Here is a 26,886-nt window from a genome sequence, read left to right on the forward strand (position 1 = left end):
CATATATATAATTCCAGAACTTATGACAGCGGCCGGGGCCAGTCGTGTCATTCCAAGCCGTCCCGACGGAAGAAATCGTGTTGGCGGCTCGCGTAACTCCGCAACTGGCAGGTTTCGGATGTCAAACTAACAGTGCCGTGCGGGGAAAACGGAGGGCTGGAGGGAGATAAAGCTGCGACCCAGGTGCGCACGGCACATCTCATGTTACGGCGGCATGTGATGCAGCTCAGCTAGCTCTGCACCTGCGCGTGACGTGGCCTTGCTTACGTTCGTAACAGTATTTATAACTTGTTTAAAGGAATTATTCAATTAATTGACTTAAGAACAACGTATTAAAACAATTAAATAAAAAGCAAAATAAATAATGTTCATTTTTTCTTTACTCAAGCCCAATCATTACTTATATTTTGGTGTGCAAATGTTGGAGTTATAAAAGCCCACTATTCACAGGGATTCAACTATAAAGAAAACTTACTCATAAAAAAATATATAATGGTTAAACCGGACCCCCCTCCTTCACAAAATCCTGGCTACGACCCCGCAGGGCTTCTGGAAAATTCCATTCCTGCCACAACACCAACATCACCACCTCACTAAGTGTAATTTTTTTTTGTAAAAGTACAGTTTTTTCTGTTGAATGAAACACAAACAAATGCTCAGTGTTACAAGCTACCCTAATACAGCACTTTCAAGCATTGCTACATGTTGCTTACTTCCCAGATATTTATTTACAGACGACAAGGTAACTGTTCAGTAGGTTATTTTGCTCGGTTCTTAGAACAGACATTTATCAGTGACAAACTGGAAAACCCTCTGGCCATTTTCAATACAATTGCTATTCAACTCTAATATAATATAATTAAGAGTTCCTTATATATATTTTAATATAATTTTTAAAATCTATAAGTGGCATTAATTCAATCAGACCGTGAGTTTGGCCATAATTAACTCCAAACATTGGAAAGGTATACTGTAATCTTGTCACCAGGAGCCATTAAAACTGCATTCTCTAATTCCCACACCAAGATATAAATATATATATTTTTTTGTACAAAATGTATTTTCACATTCTATTAATGGTTTCTGTATTATATTAAACTTATGATTTGGCAATGGCAATGCTAATTATTGGTACCCGCAAGCCATTGAAATGGTAAAACATTTACAAAAGGTTGCAGTCCTAAGTTCTTTCTAAGTACGTATTAAAACTATGCTCATACAAAATTTCAGCTCCATCAGCAGAGTACCTATTGCACAAAAGAATAACATACAGTTAGACAGACAGAACTAGATTGTTAAATACGTACCAGTATTATATGGTAAAATAAACTCATGGTTTTCCTACAGAATTTGGGGGTCAAATTTCCCTCACTTTTCCAGGATTTCATCATTTTTGCTTAAATAGTAGGTACAGTATCTAACTTAATGTCTGAGAAATGTGGCTCCTTGGAATAAACATCCCCTTGTCTACACCTTATCTGATGGACTACTACAAGAATACTTTCCACTAAAGGTGTACACAATCCTCTATAGGACTATAGGTTCCCTTTCTTGGGTGGTGAGTGATCGCTACTGCTGTAGTGAACGACTGGGTAGCCTACACATAAGCGGAAGCAATTGCTGAAAAATTTAAATTTCTTACCTTTCAATAATTTGATGATTGCCAATTAAATGTTTGCTAATGAACTAGACAGTGCAAGTTTTAACATTATGAGATAGATTACTACAGTTAAATGATATGGTAAAAATTTATAAAGTACTCCACAAATTATCACTCCGACCTAAATTCTGAGAGTAAACGAGCAATTCTGGTTGGGTGTACTGCTTGTAAATTTTCGTCACTCCACTGGAGGTTTATAGGAGAGTTTATTTACTACCCCAGCAAGTGTAAAGTAGACTCACTTGTTAATGTTCAAACAGTAATAAATAGGGATCAGCAAGTTACAACTGGACCTGCATACATAATATTTGTTGCAGAATAAAGTCCTTTAAGACCTTGGAATTGCTGCAAGTTGTGAGGATAGAAAAATTTTCCCTGGTTAACACAGCTCTTGGTATTCCAGTGTGTAACCTTACGTCAAGTATGTGAGCTGCCAGGACGTCATAAAGATTGCAAGTTTTATACATTTATCCTCAGCACATCAGTGTCTTCCACATTCTTTGCAACAAACTTTAGTTTGCTTTTTCTGTCCTGCATGCACTCCTTCATTTGGAAGATGAGGTCCTGATGTCTTGTACTTTTCGAAAATTTGCTCTATGATTTTCACTTGAATCTTAGCATACAAAGTTTTTGCAAATTCATTGTATAAACAATACGAACTGAAAACAGTCACATCAATAATATGAAAAAACAGCTTGCGGTACCACTTTGATGATTTCCTGATGCTTTCTACTGTTTCCATTACCATGTCACTCCTGTCAACAGATCCCTTGATTTATTGTAATCATATACATTTGTTAAGTTTTTTATGTCCAGTTTTGTATTCAATTTCGGAAATTTCAGTCATTTCTACTTGATGAAAAGTTGACAGCATATAAATGTCTCTTTTGTCACACCATTTTAATGCCAGCATTAGGCCTGAAACAGATTGGAAAGTAAATTCTCCCTCTTTCAGCTTTTCAACCATTATAGGCATTTCTTTCCTTGTGCGACAAACAGTCCTATATACATTTGTTGCTCGGTCATAAAGCCAACAAAACAATACTGGGCTGGTGTACCAGTTGTGACAGAAAAGTGCATGTTCCTTTTGTCAATACAGTTCAATCAGGCTAGCTACGTCACCAGAAATGCCAGACCAATTTTTTGAATGTTTGTAGGCACTCCAAAATACACAAAGTCTAATATATAATTGGTAAGAACAATACAGATAACAGTTTCACTCCAAAACAGCTCCTTTATGCGGGAATATACTGTGTTTTATTTTTTAGTCTGCCTTGAACGACATGAATCGTCAATGCAAACATTTTCACATGGGCAGAAATGGTTTTTATATATCTCCCTAAAAGAATGATGATTGACTGCCCTTCAAACAAATAATCACCACTGCGAGACTCTTCGCAGCATGATAAATCACAGCATGTTCTGAAAACAATCTCGAGATAGAAATTTTGAAAATATTGGTGTGTGAAAAATTGGGGTTTGCGAATAATATTCAGATATACCTACTCAATTTTTTAATTCTTGCCATTATAAATGCAGTGGCAATAAAAATATACACATCACTTTCACTTACATTCAGTGTGTGTCCTCTCAGGAACTCTGCCAGCTGCCACACATTGAGAAAAATACTGGTTTGTTTCCTCACACAGGGTGTTTATAATGGCTAAATACATAATAGGTGAAAAAATTCAAGCTCATTCAAACCTGCTGCATCTGTTTCACTCTTTACTCCCGAATGAACATCATCGAACTTGTGTTTTTTTTGAGTCAGATTTGCTGGCTGCCAAACAATTTTTCTTTTCATCAGCAGTTGGGTTTCTTCCTCATCTTCCTCACTAGAAGAGGATTCATCTATTACTGAAGAAGAATGATCAGCTGTTGCAGAAGAAGTGCCCAATGTGGATGTGAAGATGTTTCTGCTGGAGTAGAATGACTGACAAAAGAAGTCAGTGTCTCTGCAGTAGACTGTGCAGCAGAAGTTTCTTCAGATCCTGATGGCGATTCAACTTCACTGGTTTCGCTATCAAAATTACTATTGAGGATCAGTTAAAGAGCTTCCTCTACAGTATATTTTTTCTTTAACATTTAATATTGGAAAGGAACGTGTAAAAAAATTTATTTACAACCATCCTGTCAGTCATCATCACCCTAAAAGGGTAGCGCAGGCAATCACAGAAGTTATTTGTCAAGGCCCGATGACTCCACAGTTCGTAAAACATGCTGGGAAAAGGTTGTTGTGAAATGGCTCAAAACTTTAAATCACTGCTATCTAGCCAGCTCCACTAGTTACTAAACACTCGCAAGACATCCACTAGACAGTACTAAGGTTGTGTTTCCACAGCACTTCTCCTTAGCGAAGGAGAAAAAGCAGACAGCAGTCCAACGGTCAACGGGACCAGCCAGGTCTTGACTGCTACACCAGAGTTAAAGGTTTGTTGTATGAATAAGATAACTTACCCTGGGCAGCCCTATCTGTTGTATATTCTTCCTTTACGCTCGCTCATTTGTATTTTCTATTTAATCTTATGGTTCAATGTGTTTTGGTTTGATTTTCAAATATCTAGCCTTGTTTGATGAACGACAATGAACACTTGGGGGTAAAATTTTTTTTTATGCCATTTTGAGATTGTGTTTTTGATATAGCTTTATTTCTGACCATGAAGTATGTTTTATTAATATTACAAAGAATATTAGCTATGCCTAAAAAAATCATAATATGAAATATTAAAATTCTGACTCCTGTTGATTACTCAAGATGACACTGCTTTTTCCAAACTTAGCTTGCAGAAAAAATTTAGGTTAGTTTAACAAATTGAATGAAAATTGTTTAACTATAAGTTTTTCTTATGTAACAATTTATTTTACAGTATACTACAATAAAACAAAGTGGGATATAAATAACAAGTTACATCACCTATGACAATATAATGGACCTAAAGGAGAAACCAACACACACAAAATTTTTCTAATTTAAAAATTACATATTTTTAAAACACTAACATACTACTAACACTCTTATTACAAACAGATTTAAATTACAAACAAATTCAAAATCATCCACTTTATAAATAAAATTTTTGATTTTGTAGAATATGAGACACAAGACAAAAATTGAAAATGAATTACGTAATAAATGAATTGTCATTAGTTCAATTGAATGAATATGCATATCAAACTATGTAAAACTTTGTACTTATGTTACAAATAATAATTTAATTTTAAGGCTATTTTAAAAAATCCACTAACTGCAGCATAAAAACAGTACATTGACTGTTGGATAAATAAGGTAATAAAAAATTATCAAAAACGTTTAACTGGAGCATTAAATTGTTTTCATTATTTCAGTGTTGAGTACCACAAAACTATACGTATGTTAGTTAAAAGTGCATTTTCACATCACAAATACAGGTAAATTGGAATGCAGTGTGCAAAAAACAATAAGGGCAAGAGCATCAACATACAAGAACACTTTAACAAAACACATGCAAAGAATGAATGAATTGTGTTAAAGTGATAGTATGAACATTGAGGTCGTCAGAGTTAGGTGAGAGATGGAGCAGCATTGGTGGGGGAAACTGGAGCAGCATGAGGAAACACCCCTATCCATAATACGGAAACATACGCCACATATCCCACCAATGAAAAACATATCACTTTTCCTATCCATCACAAATGCTTCCCCCTTAATATCATCATCATTGAGGAAGGTGACAGATAATCAATATCCTAGGGGCTAGGAGATAAAAAAATAAATGGTAGGACTGTTTAAGATTGATTTTCAATTTTATTGTGTACAATGTTCACTAATGTAGGTGTTTGTGAAATGTGTTTCCCAAAAGAGTCACAAAATTACCTATAAAAAGTCTCAGCTTTCAATAACTGAAGGGTTGTAATTAAACAGTAACACTGCACAACACTTTATGTACAACTTTTTTAAACCACATTATTAAATAATAAATTACTATCAATAATGCACAAAGTTGGCTGGATTGGTTCACTGTGAAGTGATACGTATTAGTTTTTATTATATGAATAACATGTGTAACCGCTTGAACAACAACGAAAACACTGAAATGTGCCATCACTGTGACAATACAGGCATAAAAACAATGAAAGTACAACAAAGGGGAAAAAAAAAAAATCCCCCCCAGGAACTAAATACTCAAGTCACAATGATTATCGGCATTAAAATATAAAAGTGTGGCATTTTTGATGGGGCCACGTATCAAACATGGTAGTGAAATCTCGACCCTTTGGCTATGGCACCAGCGAAACCTATTCCGCAACTGGACGAATACAAAGTTTGACAGAGTTTAAGCATTTACCAATCGAGAGTTGAATTCACAATCAGAACAAATTATAAGGAAGCCAAAGTGGCAATGAGTGCTAGGCCGCCACACTCGCACGGCTAAGACAAGTGGCAATGATTTGGCATCAACTGCTGGGGTGACTCTTAATTAAGGGGAAGAGTTAGAAACCGAAAGAGACCATCTTAGTTTCAACTAGGCCCCGATCCCAAGCAGCTAATGCTCTGGGCAGATAATCAAAAAAAAAAAAAAAAATTAAAAATTTAAACTTATTTATCATCAGTTTTACAACAGAACATTATGCAATGAAATACGAAGGTTTTACAAAGACACAGACTGTGTCCTTTTTTCTTATTTGTTGCAGTTTTATACAGCTGTTACAACCACTACAATAAAACATGAGTTATAATATTCTGTATATTGCTAAACGAGTTTTAAATCTATTTCTAAAGTATTTGGTATAAGGCCTAATATTTTTTCGCACACTGCAATAGTTAGCATAAACTAACATGTATTTTTGAAAATAAAGTCATTACAGTACGTTAAAAACCTTGTATTTTCCCCGTCCCTCAAAATTTTTTGTCCTATTTTTTTGCACCTCAAATTCTCCCGCCTCTCAACAACCGGCGCTCTGGGCAAATGCCTGGTTGACCTATTTGTAAATCGGGGCCTGGTTTCAACTTTAAATTTCAAAATTTGGCTTCGTTAAAACATAGTTTTAGTGGAAGGCTTGTAGTCAAGTGACTGACTGCCTAAATAGTTAACCGTGTGAAGTGAATGGTGCAGTGAGGGCCCTAGACTATGAGGGACCCTGGGCCATTTACTTTAGTGGGGGGGGGGGGACTAATATTTTGAAGAGTGGGTGTACCGAGGGGGGTAAGGGGACCTTTGGGAGTTAGAATAGCTCTCCAGAGAAAAAAGGGGTCCCTGGAAAATTAAAAAAAATAAAATCGTTTAGCCGAAATTTTTAAACCAACCTGGAACTTAAATTTAGACGATAGTTTTGCTAATTTATTTATATCTTAAAAGCACAAAAATGAATTTAACTTTATTAAAATCCAAATAAAGAATGTTTAAGTAATATAATGAATATGGTTATACAAATTAATGACAAGCATTTTACTTTACAGATGCGTCAGTAATAAAACGGCTGGCGTGGGGGCCTGTCAGGTGTGGGTACAGGACGACTGCCGTCTGTCCTGGGGCCGCCCCTGCCATGATGTTTAGTACTGATTTAATTTTTTGGGGATGACTAACTGTAATAATACTGTCAATGGACACTATTTTATGATTTTTGAAAATATTTTAATGTGTGATCTCTGCTTAACAGATGCATATTATATGCCAAGAAATTGTTATGGCATGAAAACTGTTAAAACAAAAGTGACTTCTTTCAGTTTCCACACCTCCCCCTCATGTCAAGGGCACTGTGCCCGGTGCCCAATATAATCTAAGGGGTTCAGCCATACTAAACCTCTTTTTAGCATTAACTGTTGTGATGCAAACCATGACGTTAACTTTAACTTACTTAGTGATAGCAATGAGAACAAAATAAGTACAGTAGAACCCTGTTATAATGTTCCTGCATATAATGTTTTCCTGCTTATAATGTCATATTTTTAAAGTCCCAATATTTCCCCCATAAGGACAATGTATTTATTTCCTGCATATAACGTTCATAAATAGTGTAATTTCCTGCTTATAATGTTTGCTTTCTAACATTCAATAAATGGGGGAAAAATGTTTTAAAACCAAATTATTCCAACACTTACAATAAAAAGTTTCCTTTATGTATGTTTATGTTTACAATCACTGCCATACAATACATGAAGTTTGTTAAAATACAATTTTATGCAATATACTGAAGGTACACAATGTTCATAGTTACGTGTCAGTTGGCACCCTTAGTCAACTATTCTCTTCCTTGCCATTCCAGTGGGTATTCAGATGCACGTACATAGTCCTACGATATTTAAGTTGCCAACCATTGAGCGAGGGCATAACTAAAAGTGTTTTCTATTGCTTACAAATAATTTTTTTTTCATTCATACGTAGGAATCACAAAACTAAACATTTTCAGGTGGCAAAGGAGTGGACGTTCTCACTCTTAATGTTGTCATATGAATCGTGAGACAATTTTACAAAAAATGTGGCAGTGTATCTTTAAAGACAAACAAAATTTAACCAGGCAACAAGACGAAGTTGAAAAATTGTTGGCTTGTTTCAGAAAATTCATGTATCAAGAATACTATCTTTGGTTTTAACATTAAAGTTGTTTACATAGCTTGGTGAGTCCATTGGTACAAAGCTCGAACATTGTTAAGAGCTAAATTGAGATTTCCTGCTTATAACGTTTTCCTGCTTATAATGTTTTTTTCTTGTGCTCCCTTGAAAAACATTATAACAGGGTTCTACTGTAAAAATCTGTAAGGAATTTTCTTACATTCAGCTAATTAAACAAGAAAAACTTCTTAAAAGAGTTCAGTTACATTAAATTAACAAGCAAAGTGCATAATTTTTTATAATTATAATGCAGGAAACAATCTTAAGTGGAAACTTCTTAAAAATGTGTGTCATAACATATGTTTAAGTGCACAATTATCAATAACCAAGACAATAGGCAGTGGTGGTAAACCTATCTCTTACGTGTTGCAGAAAAAATATTAATATAGGTGGTTTTTACCTCCAGGAACCTTTTTTTATTTAAAATAAAAAATAACCCTGTGGCTAAATAAAAATAGTGATTTTTGAATAGAAAAGAAATGAGCCATTTATTATTTTTTTCATGTAAAATACCAGTATGCCACAAATAATTACAAAACCTACTACGTGCAAAACTCGAAACACCAGCTTCAAATCTGAGTGTCCAAAAAGGGACTAACAGCCCTGGTGAATCATCCCTCACGTTGCCTCGTCGACGAGAAACATCACGGTGTCGGGAACAACATTACGGACACAAGACGGACGTACTAGTACACCTCTGCCCCGTCACAAGCCCACGTAGCTGCAGAACACAAATGCACTGAACATTGTGACAACGATGAGCAGGATCGCCAACCAAAACGGCATAGACCCTAGAACAAAAGTAATTACATAGCACAATGAACAAAATGCACTTTGTAAGTTGCACATGACTATTTAACAATGTTTGTTTTTACATAGAAAAAAGTGTTTAAAATTATTTTACGAAAAAGGCTAAAAATTTAAAACAAAAAAAAAATTCTTAAAAAGGATTGATTAAATCAAGAGCAAAATTAGATTTATGAGGTTTGGGTTAAGTTTCACAAATAAGTAGAATAATTTTATGATTTTAAGTTGCTTTTCGGAGGTATACGGTGTATTGTCTAATATTTTAGATATATATTGTGCATCAACTGAATTTTCAGTGCCATGCGGTGCAGCAACAACCTAATTTGGTACCACTTAGGTTGTTGTAACAATTCCCGAGGGATGACAAACACTCACTCCTGTGGGCGAGGCTGTGTATGCAGACCCTGTTGTCCACCGAGATGCTGAGGACGGCCGCCTCCGCGGTGCTGGTGACCGGCGGGCCGTCCAGAGCCTGCGGCAGGAACTCCAGGCCCGTCACGAACATGCTGTGGGCTCCCTTCACCCACAGCACTCTCTGCAACGACACAGGTTCAACAATAAGGGGCAAGATTATACATACTATGAATTACGATAAAACCGAAATAACAACGAAAAGCATGTCGAAGCACCACGTAGCACCAAATGCAACTAAAACCATGAAATTGCAAATAAATTAATAAGCATTTCAAAAAAACACACACACAAAAAAATCTTTTACATCAAATTCAATGAGTGTAATTTATTTAGCTTTAAGTTTGAATTGAGCAAGTGGCTAGGAAAGCTAATATTATTTAGTTTGATTGTGCATCTCTTACTAACTAATTTTCCCATTACTGATGTTGGTAAATTTTTCAAACACACAGAGGCTTGTTGATTTATATATTTATATTGAAATGTGAGCTAAAACATGGGATTTCTCATAAACTAGTCGGTATTTTTTAATGCTGTTTTCAGGGTAAATACATACGGGAACCTCTCTAATGTTGGAAAATGGTATTTCCGTAATTTTATTTTTGCTTGGTGAAAAAACCGCGACGTAAGATATTTACCAGTATTTTCCCACAGGAAGAGGATTCTCCACAGAATGGTTTTTCCCACAGAAAGGGGATTTACAGTAAAGTTAGGGATTTCCCACAAAATAGGATTTTTTTAAAAATATAAAATTTATTTGTTTCATCTTTTTTTTACACTTTTGACTACACTTTAATAATTAATTTAAATTTAGAGGATTATTTAGCTGGGTATAATTTACAACTTATAAGATAATTTAAATGATAAGTTCTTGAATAGTATACAATTATAAAGTCCGTGAAACATTAAAAAAAATTGGTACAGTGAAATGGTTAAGAATTATGAAACAAATTATATACCACGTGAAAGAAAAACTCTCAAAGTTTTTTTTTCATTAGTTATAAATGTTCTATGTGTCCACCTTGTGTCACACGACACACATCTAATCGATAGTCCAATTCTGCTCATACCCAACCCAGAATATCAGGAGTGATGGTAAGAGCAGCTGCTACGATGCGGTGTCTCAATTCGTCAAAGTTCTGTGGTAGAGATGGAACATAAACACTATCCTTGATGTATCCCCACAAGAAAAAATCGCAAGGTGTCAAGTCCGGTGATTGTGGTGGGAGTAGCACTTGGTCAGCGGCCGCCCCACGGCCCATCCAGCGATGTGGCAACGTCTCATTCAGATAATTTCGTACCACATTGTGGTAATGAGGTGGAGCACCATCTTGTTGGAAGATGAAGTTCCTGCTATCAGCTTCAAGTTGTGGCATAAGCCACAATTGCAGCATGTCGAGGTAGGTGATACCAGTGACAGTTCTCTCAGCGAAGAAGGGGCCATAAACTGTCTTGTTTGACATGGCACAGAACACATTAACTTTTGGCGAATCTCGGACGTGTTCGAGAGTTGCATGTGGATTCTCTGTCCCCCATATGCGTGTGTTGTGTCGGTTGACTCTTCCTGAGAGATGAAAAGTGGCTTCGTCACTGAAGATTAATTTGCTTGCAAAGTCATCGTCTTCAAGACGGTTCTGCATGGCAATGCAGAACTGCAGTCTGAGCAATTTGTCATCGTGGTTGATGGCTTGCAGAAGCTGCAATTTGTACGTCTTCACTTTTAATCGCTTACGAAGCATTTTCCACACTGTTGGCTGAGGGATGTTCAATTCTGCACTAGCCCGATAAGTTGACTTCTTGGGACTCCGCACCATCACGTCCCGTACACAATCCACTGTCTGTTGTGACACGCCTGGCCGACCCGACCGTATTGCGTTACAAAAACAGCCGTCTTCCTCGAATTTCTTGTACCACTTCATTATGCTATTGTAAACTGGTGGTGTTTTGTTAAACTTGCCACGGAAAGCTCTTTGGACACTCACTACCGATTCGCTACGGGCGTATTCAAGCACACAAAAGGCTTTCTCTGCCTGGTTCGCAGCCATTTTCAGCAACTACATGCACTAGCGCTCCTGTCGGCTGTTTTTTAAAATAGCTTTTTGGCGCTACATTAAAAAAACTTTGAGAATTGTTCTTTCACGCGGTATATAATTTTTTACGTTATTCTTTTCAATTTCGCTGCACCGATTTTATGAAATGTTTCACGGACTTTATAATTATCCTGTATAATTATTTGTTCCTGTATCACAAGAAACATTAATGAGCAAAGTATTTTTATTAGAGTGGAATTAGACCTTCCATTAAAATTGATTATGATGTTATATTTAAAAATATATTTTAAAAAATTTGGTTAAAAACACAATTTGGTTTAAACCTTGACATAAACTATGGTTTAAGCCTTAAATTAAACCATGGTTTAAATCAGTCAACCCTGGTTTAAGGTGAGATGACTCAATGAGGTTTTGCTATACTAAGAAACATCATAGTTAAGAGCAGTTGAAGAAAAAGTGGTCAGAGTTATACAAAAATAAGGCCATATCTTTTGCCAAGGTTATTAGTTTTTATTACACAAAAAAAAAATAGATATTTTTATCCTTTGAACTCCTAGATCAAAATACGTTTTCCATTTTAAATTCTGGTTATAACTTTTTGTCAAGTCTGGGTCTCCAGTCTCGCCTAATATGACAGTGTCCTTAGCAAAATTACTTGGATTGGAACAGGAAATGAAAGATGGGGAAACTGGTTTAAGAGAAGATTTCAAAGGGTTAAACGAATAATCAGCATACGGCCTACAAAACGAATGCCAGGAGAAACTCAATTTATTCATTAATCATTATTTTGGACATACACCATTGCTAGTTTGCCCTGAATGTCTTAGAGAAAAAAAGAAAGAAATAAAGACAGACAAAAACCCAAAATTAGCCGATATCCAATGTTGAATGTAAAGACAGCACAAGAATTTTGTGGAAGGAATTAGTCAAAAACAATATCATAGCAGAGACAAACACAGTGGGCTGAAAACGAGACAGTTGCATCAAAAATAGCAATTACAGTGTAAACACAACTTTAGACAACAGTGAAAGACGGAGGAACCCAAAGATGATACTTCAACACATAATCTGGACAACACACTGACAATACAGCGACGCAAATGCAAACCCAGGGGTGAAATTAGACAGGTATTACGGCAACACAGCGACGAAAGCGGAGATGAACACAGTATGCTTCCCAAGTCATTTGACACCGGCTGATTTTGGCTTGTTTTTCTGTGTTTGTGTATTCATATTTACTTGTCTGTCCTTTGAGTTTTCTTCATGACTCACAGTGGATGGAAATACCAAGATACTAAACACCAAGACTCTACCAAGATATTTCAAAAAAATCTTATTGAAAAACACTGGCTCACTATATTCACAGGGAATATCGAATTAATGTGTGTGTGTGTGAATGACAGTATCATAATTAGAATTTTAATTTTATTTTATTATTTTTTAAAAACAATATTTTATATTGTTTGTGTTAGTACTGAACTTGGATGCGATTTGCTAGCTATAATATTTGTAATTTGTTAGTATGTAATTTCTCACGTTTGTTTGCTAGATATTATCATACGTTGTTTATGTCGTTTGGTTCACTGTAAGAGAATGCCTTAACTGCGCAAAACAGAGTCACATAATCAATTAAAATGGTTCAAATCAACGTCCCCCACTGCCTGCGCACCTGCAGGCTGAAGGAGACGTGCATGGAGACGCTGCCGCTGAACATGGTCCCCACCGCCACGAACCTCCCGCTGTCACTGACCGCCAGGGCCGACAGGCTCTCGGTGAAGGGCGCGTCCCTGCGCAGCTCCCCCTGGCTGGGGTCCCACAGCTGCAGGTACGACTTGTGCCTGCCCGGCCGCCCCACCGGGTTGGCGATGCTGAACAGTCGGCTGGCCCCCGGGTTCTCTTCCACCGTGCTGAACCTGACCGGCGACCAACAAGATAAGTAAAGTAGCGATGGGCGACACGGATAAAAACAGATACCGATCCAATTACTGATACATTTCTTTGACAGATCAAATACCTGATACAAAACCAACTACAACCTATCTCTTACGTGTTGCCGAAAAAATATTAATATAGGTGGTTTTTACCTCCAGGAACCTTTTTTTTTATTTAAAATAAAAAAATAACCCTGTGGCTAAATAAAAATAGTGATTTTTGAATATAAAGGAAATGAACAATTTATTGTTTTTTTTCATGTACAATACCGGTATGCCACAGATAATTACAAAACCTACTACGTGCACTAGCCAGGGCCCATAATGAAATGGAATGTTAAAGATTATATTGGTCCCTGAACCACTTGAGGCACCAACTTGGTGATCTTACACTTTGAACATGCCATTCAATACTTTTTTTGTAAATTATTACAGTTTAAGTTTACAGAAATTCATTATTTGTACATTAACAAAATTCTTTATTACATTGATTTTTGGTAGTTGACAAAAAATTTATTTTAAAACACAAAATTTAAGTATAGAAAAATACACATTATACCTCCGACTAATTAATGTACACAACATTCAAGTGTAGCCTTAAATTACAGAAAAAATAGAGTAAAAGATGCCTATGGAACTATAAACTGTAAATATAAAAGATAAGTTACACCTGAATGGATGAAATTTTACTTTTTTTCTTGTGTATCCATTTTTGAAGTATCAGTAGGAAACAAATCAGAAATTCAGAAAATTGAGATTATAGACCGATACAGATACAAAAACAATTACATTGATATATCATTAACATTAAAATAAAATAAATGAATATTCAAATAGTTACTATGAAATATAATATTCAAAGTCAAACTTAAATTTTCTGGAAAGCATAGCTATACAACAATCCTCTCGCCTAAACTTTATGCCCCTGGCTTATATAATATAAATATTGTAATATTCAAGGAACAAGTACATTTTATGACTTATTAGGGTTTTTATTTAGACAGCAGAATATTCTGATATCATTCACATAAAATATACTGTTAAAAGGTAGCCTAGTAAATTTGTCAAAAAAAAAGTGCTTGTTCATGGGAAAGAATCTGTTTAGACTGTATCAATTCACTACTCAACTAAACAGTGCAAACAATGTACGTGAACTGGATTTAAGTCACATAGTCATCATTGTAAATAAAGACATAAGCTTAAGAATATTATTATGAAAAAAATTATTCTGCAAATATTACAGTCATTCTGTGCAATCTTGAGTTTACTATCAGTAAAGTTGATTTCTTAGCTTGTAACCTTAAGTGTAAAAGCACAAACAGTGACGTTGGACACCATCACGTGAAAAATTATAACCTTGTTTGTAGGGTTGTGCGAATGTTCGGTATACCGATACCGAAATCGAAATTTTGCTACTTTCATTTTCGATTTCGGTAAGAATTTCATCTGTCGAAGTTCGTTTTTAGCGAAATATTTCGAGCCAAACGAAAGTTCAATAGCTTACCGAAGTTCCGTTTGTTCTAGTTGAAAAAGAACTCGTAATTTAATAAAAATGTACAGTAGAATACCGGTACAATACGTACCTTATTATAAAGTATATTTCACTTAACGAATTTTTTTTAAGTCCCCGCCAAAAATCGTATCTTTGCCATGCAAAACGGTTTCAGTTTAAAGTATCATATTTTCACTATAACGTAAAAATTATACTAGTAGCGTGGCATTACTACACCAAAATTTACTTAAACTGGTAAATAAATTTCCAGCTAAATGATTAATGTAGTAGAACAAAGATACACAAATACCACCGCAACGTATTTTCTAACCTCTAAATTCTCAAAACAAAGTTAACAAACAGTTGCGCGCACAACCATAGATTATACCGTACGTAGTATGCGACGTGAGCAACACAACACCATTCGATACATCGAAAGACGGAAGTTTGAGAGAAGTATTAATTATTTAGACAAAAGTGTTACGCTACGCTAAAAATACTGTTTGATGTCTGTGCCGGGATTGTTTATTGTTATTGTTGAGTTTATTTTCAGGTTACGTTATTTAGACACCGCATTGTATTTGTGCTACAATATGAATGATCCTGGAGATAAAAAGAAACGAAAGCAATTCACGCTTAAGGAAAAAGTGGATATACTCAGAGAACTAGACAAGGGGAAAAAAGCAAGTCGCAGTTGCTAATACATATGGCATTGCGGCTCTCCTGTAGCAATTTTTTATATATTTTTTTTCTCTTTGTAAAGATATGTATGCATGTTTCAGTACTAAGTACAAAAACTTGAGGTACCTGTAAGTACTTAGCACTGAGATTCTACTGTAATGTCTTTATATGATTTGCTTGTTATTACTAATAATGTAATGACATATGCAAATCATATAAAGACATTAATTAGAAAAAAGATTTCCATTAAGATTAATTTACGTGGTGATGAAAAAAACTCACATTAATGAAAATACGGTAAAATCATAATTTGAACAAACATGGCAGATAAAGTAAACAAAATTCAACCGTGATTACAGTAGGCCTAGGTATCAAAACAAAATCATGCAATATTTGAAAAATTACCTGATTCATTTGCTTTCAAACAGTAGTGTAGGTACTATATTCGTAAAACATACATTCCAGAACTGTTAGTACAGTATTTAGTATTTACCATATACACATAAACAAAGAACGTACCTACTTTTATTCGCGCACAGCCAAACAAAAACATTGTCATCTGCTTTATTTAAATTTTACATACTCTGACTGGCATATAAAATCCTCATAATATACAGCCAATTAGACAAAAAGGTCAACAAGTCACTGCATGTAATGACCACTTGGCAGCAACCATTTGTTATGTTTTGTTTTGACCATGTCCCTTGCCTGGTATACAGCTTCCTGAGCTAGCCATGTGTGACAGTGGTGCAAGATGGCGGCCGTTCCGCAGTATTCACGTATTTTTTTCATCAGTACCATGCACATGATAAATATATTATCATAGACTGCGACATTACGACTGTAAAGGAAATAGTCTGTGCGATGAAAGATCTGGATTGATTCTTGAAATTTACGAGTGACATGGGGCTGTGTTGTGTGGTCTAGGGCGGATGTTGATTATATTAAATAATAATATTTATATATATATATATCAAAAGGTACCAAAATGATTTATGTAATAGAATTTATTACTGAAGAGCAAATTTTGGGGCACTTTTTTCTTTGTTAATTAAAAAATTTCGCTTAACTTTCGTTAAGAATATATTTATCTCATAGAAAAATTCATTTTCGTTTCACTTTCGCGAAACTTGATAAATTTTCTTTCACTTTCATTTCGTGTGGAAAAAGTCACTTTCGCACATCCCTACTTGTTTGCATATTTAGTGAGTTTCCAGAAGTATTAAAGACATTTTTTTAAACCACAACCTGCCACAAAAACCTAATTTTGTAGTGCACAATTTGCACTGTTTCAGTCCACATAGGTACATATTTGTTAATGTAATGCTGGTTTTATTTTCTCGTTACTTGGAAGTGCAATGAAGCTTAATTCACCTCCATTACTTTACAGGATCAAACTAATTGTTTAATATTTATAAAATTAGCATAATCAGTAAAAAAAATATGATGACATAAGACAGAACATTTTATACATCTACATAAATTTGTTATGGTATGAGCTTAATGTTTTGATAGTTTGAAAATCTTTGCTTACCTGCATCTTTTGAATAAATACTTCGCTTCTCCGGCAGCTGGCCATTTTAGCTCACCAACTTTTTTCCCCGACTCTGTATCCCAAAGAACACAGGTACTATCTTTTGATATGCTTGCAACCTGTACACACATTACAACAAAACCTTGCACACATTGTGGAACTTTCAGTTTCATTGCCAGACAAACAGCAATGTATTATTTTTACTACACATGATTTTTGCAATAAAGAATTTTTTTTTTTAATTTCATTTGATATCAACACACATCTGCTTGTCAGCTGTTCCAAGGGATATAATGTCATAAACTTTAAAGATTATGTTTAAGAATATGTAAAATAATATTTTTATTATCTACTAAAAATTTTTATTCTCAAAAAAACTTGATTTGACTTAAGTTAGTTTAGTAGGTTTGTTAAGTCACACAAGTCTTACGACGATGGAACTCCCAAGATTACAGTAGACTCTGAACCACTGGGATACCAACTCAGTGCTCATAAATGTGAGTTACGCCAAAGTGTTGGGATCATACTCATGGTCATCCCCAAATGAGTGTGATGCGGTAACGATCATGCAAACCTAGGACCCATTAAAAGTGAAAGAACTTTAAAAGAAAAATAAAAAGTTAAATGAACCTTTCCAAGCTTTTTTTTTTTTTTAGTGTTTTTCTTACTGAATTGAAAGAAAAAAATCCTTTCCGTAATCACCTAAAAAAAACCTTATGTTTATATGTACAGTTTTAACTGCGCATTGGCAAAAAAAATTACTGAGAGTTTTTTTTTAAAAAGAAGTTAACTTATTAGAGGTGATGCCATATTTAACCAAACAAAATTTCACTAAAGCTAACACCAAAATTTACTTTCAGGACAACTGTTTCTGTAACTGGCTGTTATTTAGGAGTGACAATTACTTATAAAACAGCTATCAATCCCAGCATTTTTTTCACTTTGTTTACAAAGAAAGATAATTAATAAACTCCTGAAGGCAGTGTAGAAACATCCCAAATACGCACGAGCCGAATCTACCAACGCACCCACTTCTCGTCCGGACTGAAATCGACGTCGTCCACTTCTTTGCTGTGAGCCTGGATGTCCAGCTTCTTCTCCATGGCCGGGAAGCTCCACAGTCGCACGTAGCCGTCAGTGCCCGCCGTCGCCATCAGCTTCCCTGAGCGACCAATCCGCACCACTCGCTGGACTGGCTCCTTCTCGCTGTGGAGCACACGAGCAGGGTTCCCATACAGATTTTAGTTTCCCCTAAATGTTTTTGACGTGACGTCTAATAAATCGATGAACGCCGGCTGCACCCACGAAAAAGGATGACACATTGTCCCGTTACGCACATTGTCCCGTTACGCTCATTGTACGCTTGCGCCGCATCTATCGCTCTTCCACTCGATTGGAACAACCATCGATTTGACATTTTCGAGACACATTAAACTTGAAACCTCCCATTATTTTCCTACTTTTCCTATCATCGTCCTATCCTTAACAGAATAACACAGATTGGAAGAAGTTAAATAGCAAACATGTATAAAAGTTATAGTTAAAATAATCTCTTCGTTAAAGTAATAAACATATTTGAATTAATGAGTGCAAATAAAAGTAAATTTATATATTAAATTGTAGATTTCATTTCACTCCTTCTTCGTATCCATACAAAATAGTGATAATTCAATAAAAATGATTCAATTTTATTCATAAAAGTATGCAATCATTAAATCAATGTTTTGTTATGACATTGTCACGTTAAACTATCGTCCGTAAACCGACTTTAAAAACAACCATTTTTTATTTGGGAAAATGTTTTCCAGTAATTTATCAGAAACGTTTCTGTAAAACTGGAAGTTTTTCAATGAATTATACTTTCACAGAAACAAACAATCAAATTTTATCAAAATTTTCTTATACAAACATAAATTTGGTCTTTCTTTACAGCATAATGGCTCACTCAACATTTGAGAGTTGGGTAAGACCCAAGCTACCCTCTACCCACTGATAGGTGCAAATATTAAGAAAATAAATTATTGTATAATGTATATCAACCTATCTTAAATTATTTAGATCTTAATTAATCAGTGTTGATAATGGGAAAAAAAGAAATTTTTTTCCAGAAAACATGTGGTTATATACTATCAGAAAATTTTTCAAGCTGATAAATTTTCCTAGGGAAATGTTACCTCTCACATCTCTAGTTCCCACTCTTTTACTTCAGTCTAATTTCTTGAGTGTTCCTGTTTTACCTGCGCCAACTAATATATACATTTTTTTTATTTACCTTCTACAAGCTGACTATCTAGTGAAGTAACAGATTAATTAAAATACACATTGTTATCAAAACACACTCCAACAAACAAACATTACATGCAGAATCAACTAGAAAATATTTTCTTTTACTGCACAGCATACAGTTTGCATTTTTATTTCTATTATCAACATTGGTACATAACAAACTCTGCCAGTCTGAAGAAGGGGAAAAATTGAATATATTTGATTGTGGTTTAAATTAACACAAAACTATTTGAATCAATTTATGAATCATTTAATCATATGCATACTAATAACAGCACACAAATTTGTGATTAAAATACAAATCAGTTTTAAGACACCTTTTCAATGCCAAGAATTATTCCTGCTTTCCCAATTTTCCCTGTCAGCTGGAATCCAGAAATTAGTGATTTGCCATGCTGACTGCAAACGTCGAATATATGTGATCAAATACGTATTTTCAAAAATTCAACATTTTCTGTAACATCAAACTAAAACACAGTTTATCTAATCTCTCCTTATGTGAAATTTCGAACTAGGAAGATTCTAGACATGTGACTCTTATTTTTACAGATTACTAATGTATTTTTTTTTCAATCGGTCTTTCTATGTTCACATCCATTGCTATGATGAAATAAATACTCCTGACAGTAACAAAACTAGAATCCAAATTAAAATAACTCACTTTCATTAAAAAAAACTATGTGTTTGATTCTACTAATTTTCAAAGCTATGATGGAAAAACAATGGATAGATGATAGAGAATTCTTCGCCATCAGCTACCTCACACCAGGTAACTAAGTAAGTCTCCGTACCTTCACAGTTGTAACTGGTCGTGATAAATAAGACTAGGTGAGTAATCTGACATTACTTAACCTGATATAGAAGCAGAGATTTTAAAATTTCAGTAAAACCTAGTTTATCCGGCCCTCGTTGATCCAGATCTCCGAATAATCCAGATCAGATTTTTAGACATTTTATTTAATGTTCACATACAATTTTTTAATTATGTTAACAAGAAAGTACGCCAAATATTCACTTTTTAGTTTGATGCAATGTACAGTTCCTGCATAAGTGGTAGTTGAGTTTAAGAACACGCACCAGCTGACTAACATAATGGCATACTTAGAAAATCAGCCAAAAACCACGCCAGCTAAACTATTAATGATAAAGCGTATGAGTGACTGTGCCTCATTCAAACACTACACAAGTTTGAAACAGAAGAATGTGGACAAATTCTTTGTTAAAAAATGATGTAAAACATTATTTTTAAATATTTTTAATGTCTAGTAAACAATATAGGGCATGTATCCTAGGTATTGTTACAAAACTTAGTTTTTTTATCATTATAAACGGTAAGTCTGTTTATTTAAGGGTTTTGTTTTGCTATTACCCATATTACCTGGTTTATCAGGATTTTCGATTGTCCGGATTGCCTTTTGTCTCAGTAGTACGGATAAATGTGGTTTGATTGTACTAGGACATTTTAGGATTTACTGTTTACTTATTCAAATGGTTTACTAGCAATTCAAGATACACTGATAAACAAAAATGTACCTTTATTTTTTAAGCCAACTTGTCACAAACTGCTGAAAAGCTGTTCCATGTTAATGACTTCCAGACCTACCTGAAATCTGTCTGCACACTATCATTTGGCTTGATTACAAACTGAAGTTTCCGATAAGAGTTTCCATTGCTATCAACATTTTCAGTCTTGACATCTGGATCAGGAGATTTTTCTTCACTACCAGACTTCCTTCTCCTTCGAGGCTTGTTGGAATGATCTTCTGGTTGAGAAGAAAAGATGCAGTGAGCATTAATGTGCATTCAGGTCAACAAAACTTATATGCAAGACTGTAGTGTATGCTGCAAAATTCAAATGGTACAAGTTTTACAGGAATCAGTGAAGGGAGGAAGATAAATTGGCTTTGGTAGCAATTTATGCTCACCAAATACACCAAAACTGTAATTTAAAATTTGAGGTATAAAGATAATTTCTGCATAACAGTGCTCTTAAATGACTAACCTTTCAAACAGCATAGGCAGCAGATAAAAAAAAATTCTAAAAGGAAAAAACTTTTAGTGATTATGTTACCTAAGCACAGTTATAATTAAATAATCTCAAATTTACGTAAGTTATATGACAGATTCACAAATTAAGGTTAGCCATTATAATTAATTAATTAATATTTTTGTCTCCTTGTCAAAGGTTAGGATCAATGCAAGAGAGAGATTTTTAGTTCTCTTGCAATAAAAAAAAATTAATAACTAAAATAAGTAATTACTACTACAATATAAATATCTAAGCTCAGGTTTAAATAATAATCTTGCCACTACAATGGCATTCATGCCTGGCTTCAATTCTGGAACATCGCTGTTTAGAAGTTACAGGAGTCAAAATTACCCATAGTTATTCATGTAATCCATTTCACGTGATCCTAGCGCGACTAATCCAATTTTCTGCATTAGTGGGTACAGTTGTCAGGCTTCACTGCACAGGTGTTCCGTGTGCTGACGGTGTAAGATACCGCGCTAGAAGCACACCCCTGACTAACCAGGGCCCATAATGAAATGGAATCTTTAAAGATTATATTGGTCTCTGAACCACTTGAGGCACCAACTCAGTGACCTTACACTTCGAACATGCCTTTGGAGGTAATATCATATGGCGCAACCCTTTCCACGTGACTATGAAGCGTCAGCAAACACAGCCACCAAGGAGAAAACCACCCCACCCCCCCCCTCCCCATCACAAAGGAAATGTTGAGAATATTAGGTACCTTTCTTCCCCGCTGAGCTGCCGTTCTCACGGACGTCCACCACGCTAATGTTGACGTGGTAGAACTGGCAGTGGCTCTCCTGGCCAGCCACTAGGAAACACTTGCGACCACTGTGGCGGGTGGCGCAGTTCATGACCACCACCGGCCCAGTTTCATGGCGTATTACTTCTTCTGCAACAAACCGCTCGCCGTCATGGGAGAGCTCAAAGATCTCCTGCAAAAACCCAACACTGCACGCATGAGCTCGTCAATTGTTGCTGAATGCTGCACAACTAAACTGCCACAAGTAATTTTGCGAAGTATATCAAATCTTCTAAACCACTGCACATTTTATAGCTGTAGTCAAATTATTTCATTGAAATAATTGGGGGCAGTAACATGTTACACAATAATGTAGAAAATAAAGGTGTTACTTCCAGTTATTTTAACAATGAAAAAATTTTGCTACAGAGACAAAATTTGCGGTGGTTGTAGAACTTCATTCAATTAAACATGATCCAGACACTCAGTTTCCATCTTAAATACATTAATATTTACAATAAAAATATTGTTCAACCCCAACTTCAAAGGCGAATACCAGACTTCGGAAGCACTTTAGACATCCTAAGTCCTTAAGATATTTCCAACTTATTTTGCTGTCATGAACATGCAGCTTCAAATTATTGGTCGAATTCAGACTCAATCATTAAATAAGGTTAGGGTGCTTGAGTGTTCGGATTACTCACCTCCACTTACGGCGATACAGGTTCAATTTCCAAAGTGGAAGTTTCATTGAGCCGTCAGATTTTACTCGGGGTACTACCATTACCTCCACTCACACCTCATTGTCTCCAGTGATCCAGACAGTGAGACACAGACAAAAAAAAAGATTGCTATATTTCCCACTTGCAAAAACTCTGAATATGAGACTGTTTATTTTATAGAACTTAACTTCTCGCAGACAGTCAGGTCATTAGTCTAGAGATGGTATCACACAGTACACCACATCAAGAAATTGGGAAAGGAATAGGCCTTGGTCTAAAGTAATCACAGCATTAAGTGATTTCGGAAAATCATGGAAAACAGAAATAGAGATGGCCAGACTGATATTAAAACCCGGGTCATCTGGAATGTGAGCACAGTGCACCAACTTGCTCTATGTTTTGAAATTGTCTGGTATCAAACCTAGATAATTGATCAAAACTTAGCAATATCAGTCCCCTTTAATTTACTCAACTACAGTAAGTTAACATGGGTACTCATTTTTGGACTCGGCTACTACTTTAGTATGGTTGGCAGTGGGTACTTCTTTACTGGAGGAAAAAAATAATCCAAAATTGATTTTGAATAACTTCTTGAGAGGGCATTGTGATACTCTAATTAGTTTACCATTTTAAAAAGTGGCTAGGTAGGTATGTTACATAACAAATACTGTGATATTGTGCCAATGGTTGGTTGGAAAGAATTTACTGAGTTCCTTGTTTTATTTATAATGATTATGTGGAAGCGCATTCCCATATTTCAAAAACTTCACATGTAAAAGCCATTAAAAATGAGTGACATAAATTTGTTTAGTGCTTCAATAGCATAGCAGAGACAATTTTCCACGAGAGATTTCCCTGGTTCTGTTGTCGCAGCTCCAATTTTTTCCTGATACTAGCTGCAACTTGATCAAGTGATTCTCCAGAGATTCTCAGGAACATAGCGTTGCCAAAACTGTTTTCAAAACGACAACCTTTAATTTTAGTACATTATGCTCGGGACCAAGGCTGTTTTCTACCCTAAATTGATTTCAATTTCAAGTGAATATTTTTCAACATTCTTCAGTAGTTACTTGAAATGGAAAACTAATTATGGTAGAAAACAGTCTTGGCTATGCTATATTCCTAAGGAACTCTGGAGAACCATAAGATTAAGTTGCAGCTAATATTAAGAAATCAGCAGGGCGGCGAGACAACAATCATGGAAATGTCTCGTGAAAAACAGTCTTGCTGCGCTATTTAAGCACAACATAAATTTACGTCAAAATATTAGCATAGCAAAGGTGAAAGTATCGTATAAAGTATCCAAGTTAATCTCTTGATCCCGATGGCATGATCCTGTATGCATTGAACTTGTGGTAAATTATGCTTGTTTTAATATAGTACATCTAAAAGATCCTGACCCGACAAAACACCTGTGGTATAACAATGAATAATGATCTTAAGTTGAATATAAAATAGATTTTCCTTTTTATTCAACTAAAGATCATAATTTGTTAGATAAGTTTTTGTTATGTGCAGGATCTTTTGGCGTACTAAATTAAAACAGCAAGCATCATGTACCACAGGATCAAGGGATTAACTTGAGTATGAGATACAAAACTTTTACCCATTGCAAGTAAAGTTTATACTAATTTTACAGCAATCATTAACAAGAAAAGGTAAATCTGTATTGTACGGATTAGCGCCAAAAAAAATCGTACAAATATGAAATAACTTTCATTATATGCTCTTTTACGTCCTATTTTCAAAACTGCCTGCGGAGATTAAAAATTCCAATTACTTTTGGAGATATCGCCGTTCTTATTTTGCAATACAAGCCCTATGTAATCATTCAACAGACGCCATTTTATATTTTGCCGTGTGTGCGTGAATGCCTAAATAACAGAATTTTTCCATTATGTAAGGTTAGTTACATGATAAATACTTCAAAATAAACGGAAATTAATAATAATATCAATCAATTTTACTTGTATAGTTTTAAGTATTTATAATGTAACTGACCTGACCTAACAAAACGGGACAAAGGTAGATTAGGTCAGGTCAGCTACAGTATAAATACTTTGAAACTGAACGGTCATTAAAAATAATAAAAATTAATTTTAATGGTTGTTTAGTTATAAAGTATTTATAATGTAGCTGACCTGACCTAACAAACCGGGAAAAAGGATGAACAGTAGGAACTCACGTAATTTTCTTTTTACGTGATGTAGTCGTTCAACTACGTCGCGAAAAAAAAAAAAAAAATCATTCTTGTAAACAAGCAACAATGGTGAAACGCGGGAAGCCTACGATTCACTCATCCTTCTGGACATACCCGAATACTCACGTTGGCAAGCCTTTCAACAGACGAGAGGCAAACGCCCGATCGTGCATCTTCGGTTTTTTTTTTTTTCGTTTATTGTAAATAAATATGCAACTCATGAAAACTAATGGTCAATTAGGTTGTTAGCTACATTATAAATACTTCAAAACATTGTGGATGGTTGATTTGGTTAGGATAGCTACATTAAAAATACTGTGAAATCATGTAAACTGTTTCCTAGTGCTGGATAGCTACATATTAAAATGTTATTTGCTAAGCAACCATAAAATGATTTTACAGTTTTTTTAATGTAGCTATACTTACCTAATATAACCAACCATATACAATGTTTTAAAGTATTTTTAATTACTTCTTGCTAATTTTAAGAAAAGAAGGCTTGCCAACGTGAGTATTCGGGTATGTCCAGAAAGATGTGTGAATCGTAGGCTTCCCTCTCAACGCCGCAGCAGTGCACAAAAGGAAATTAAAAAATTCAATATCTCCTAAAGTATTTGGAATTTCTGATCTCCGCCGGGTTTAATGAAAAGAGGAAGTTAAAGAGCACAGAATAAAGGTATTTTCGGATTTTTAAATTTTTTTTAAAAAAAAATCGCCAAAAAATGAATATTAAAAAATTCGATATCTCCAAAAGTAATTGGAATTTTTTATCTCCGCAGGCGGTTCTGAAAAGAGGACGTAAGATAGCATATAATGAAAGTTATTTCATATTTGTACGATTTTTTTTGGTGCTAATCCGTACAATACAGATTTACCCAAGAAAATATAATTTTTTGAATGTAGCTTCCTTAACCTAACTTCTACTTAAAATGGTTATTATTATGGGGGGCACTTTGTTCAAATGCAATGTGCTTTTACACAATGATTAGGAAATGTTAGCAAAAAATCAAATGCATTCTGGAATTTAAAAAAAAAAAAATGTATATTTGTGGAAAAGTAGTAGAAGACCTAACCACTCGTTAAAACGGTAAAATACTTTAAGTTCCACAATGACATCTTAGGCAATAATTGAAACATATGTTAGGAATCAAAAAATGTATTTAGGTATTAAATTTTTCTCTCTCAAAAATGTGGGTCTCCTTCAAAATTACCCCTACGAAATTCTCGCACTAACACTACATTAGGAAAATTTACCCAGCATTCACTAGTTACAAGGTTAGATTGTTGGTTGGCCCGTCATACACTCAGTGGAGGGCAGAATAAGTTCGTCTAGCAATCGCTAAGGATATGAGAAAAAAACTATTTGACCAATTTTCAGTGGGTGGTTGAGCATTTGCCAGCAATTAAAAAAAATTAGCATAACTATTACATCAAATTTTAACTTACAAACCCGTTTGCTACACCAGTATTTGCTGAACCACCGCCACCAGCAACCAAAACATGTCGACTTGTCAGCATTTGAATTGCATACAGTGGAAAATTGACGCGGGCGAGAAGTCCATCTTCCTTCCTTCGTATGGACGGCATCGCAAGTTCTGACTTGCGAAACACGCGTGTAATTTTGTGAATGGTTCAAATCGTTCAAATGCACATTCTCTTTACCATATGACATAAATCACTGACAGTTGAAAACTGAAAAACACGTAAACAATGTTCACCTAGGCTACCAACCTGCTACACAAAG

General features: G+C 35.1%; 1 protein-coding gene across 4 annotated transcripts; it reads right to left on the reverse strand.

Annotated features, from left to right (window-relative positions):
* Positions 1 to 3,316: 3,316 nt before the first annotated feature.
* LOC134534789 (prolactin regulatory element-binding protein) lies at positions 3,317 to 26,870 on the reverse strand. Of its 4 annotated transcripts, none has more exons than XM_063373373.1 (8): positions 25,128 to 26,577; positions 22,200 to 22,370; positions 21,047 to 21,206; positions 18,186 to 18,363; positions 17,158 to 17,276; positions 13,189 to 13,432; positions 9,433 to 9,592; positions 3,317 to 9,041 (listed from the first exon to the last, which is right to left on the reverse strand). In XM_063373373.1, the coding sequence occupies exons 2-8, from the start codon at positions 22,330 to 22,332 to the stop codon at positions 8,956 to 8,958; spliced, it is 1,080 nt and encodes a 359-aa protein (XP_063229443.1). In that variant the 5' UTR covers positions 22,333 to 22,370; positions 25,128 to 26,577; the 3' UTR covers positions 3,317 to 8,955. The 4 variants fall into 4 exon arrangements, with proteins under 4 accessions (XP_063229443.1, XP_063229445.1, XP_063229444.1 ...); XM_063373375.1 differs by having other exon boundaries at positions 22,925 to 26,577; XM_063373374.1 differs by having other exon boundaries at positions 3,318 to 9,041; positions 22,200 to 22,413.
* Positions 26,871 to 26,886: the final 16 nt, after the last annotated feature.

The sequence above is a fragment of the Bacillus rossius genome, chromosome 8, assembly GCF_032445375.1.
Source record: "Bacillus rossius redtenbacheri isolate Brsri chromosome 8, Brsri_v3, whole genome shotgun sequence".
Taxonomy (NCBI): domain Eukaryota; kingdom Metazoa; phylum Arthropoda; class Insecta; order Phasmatodea; family Bacillidae; genus Bacillus; species Bacillus rossius.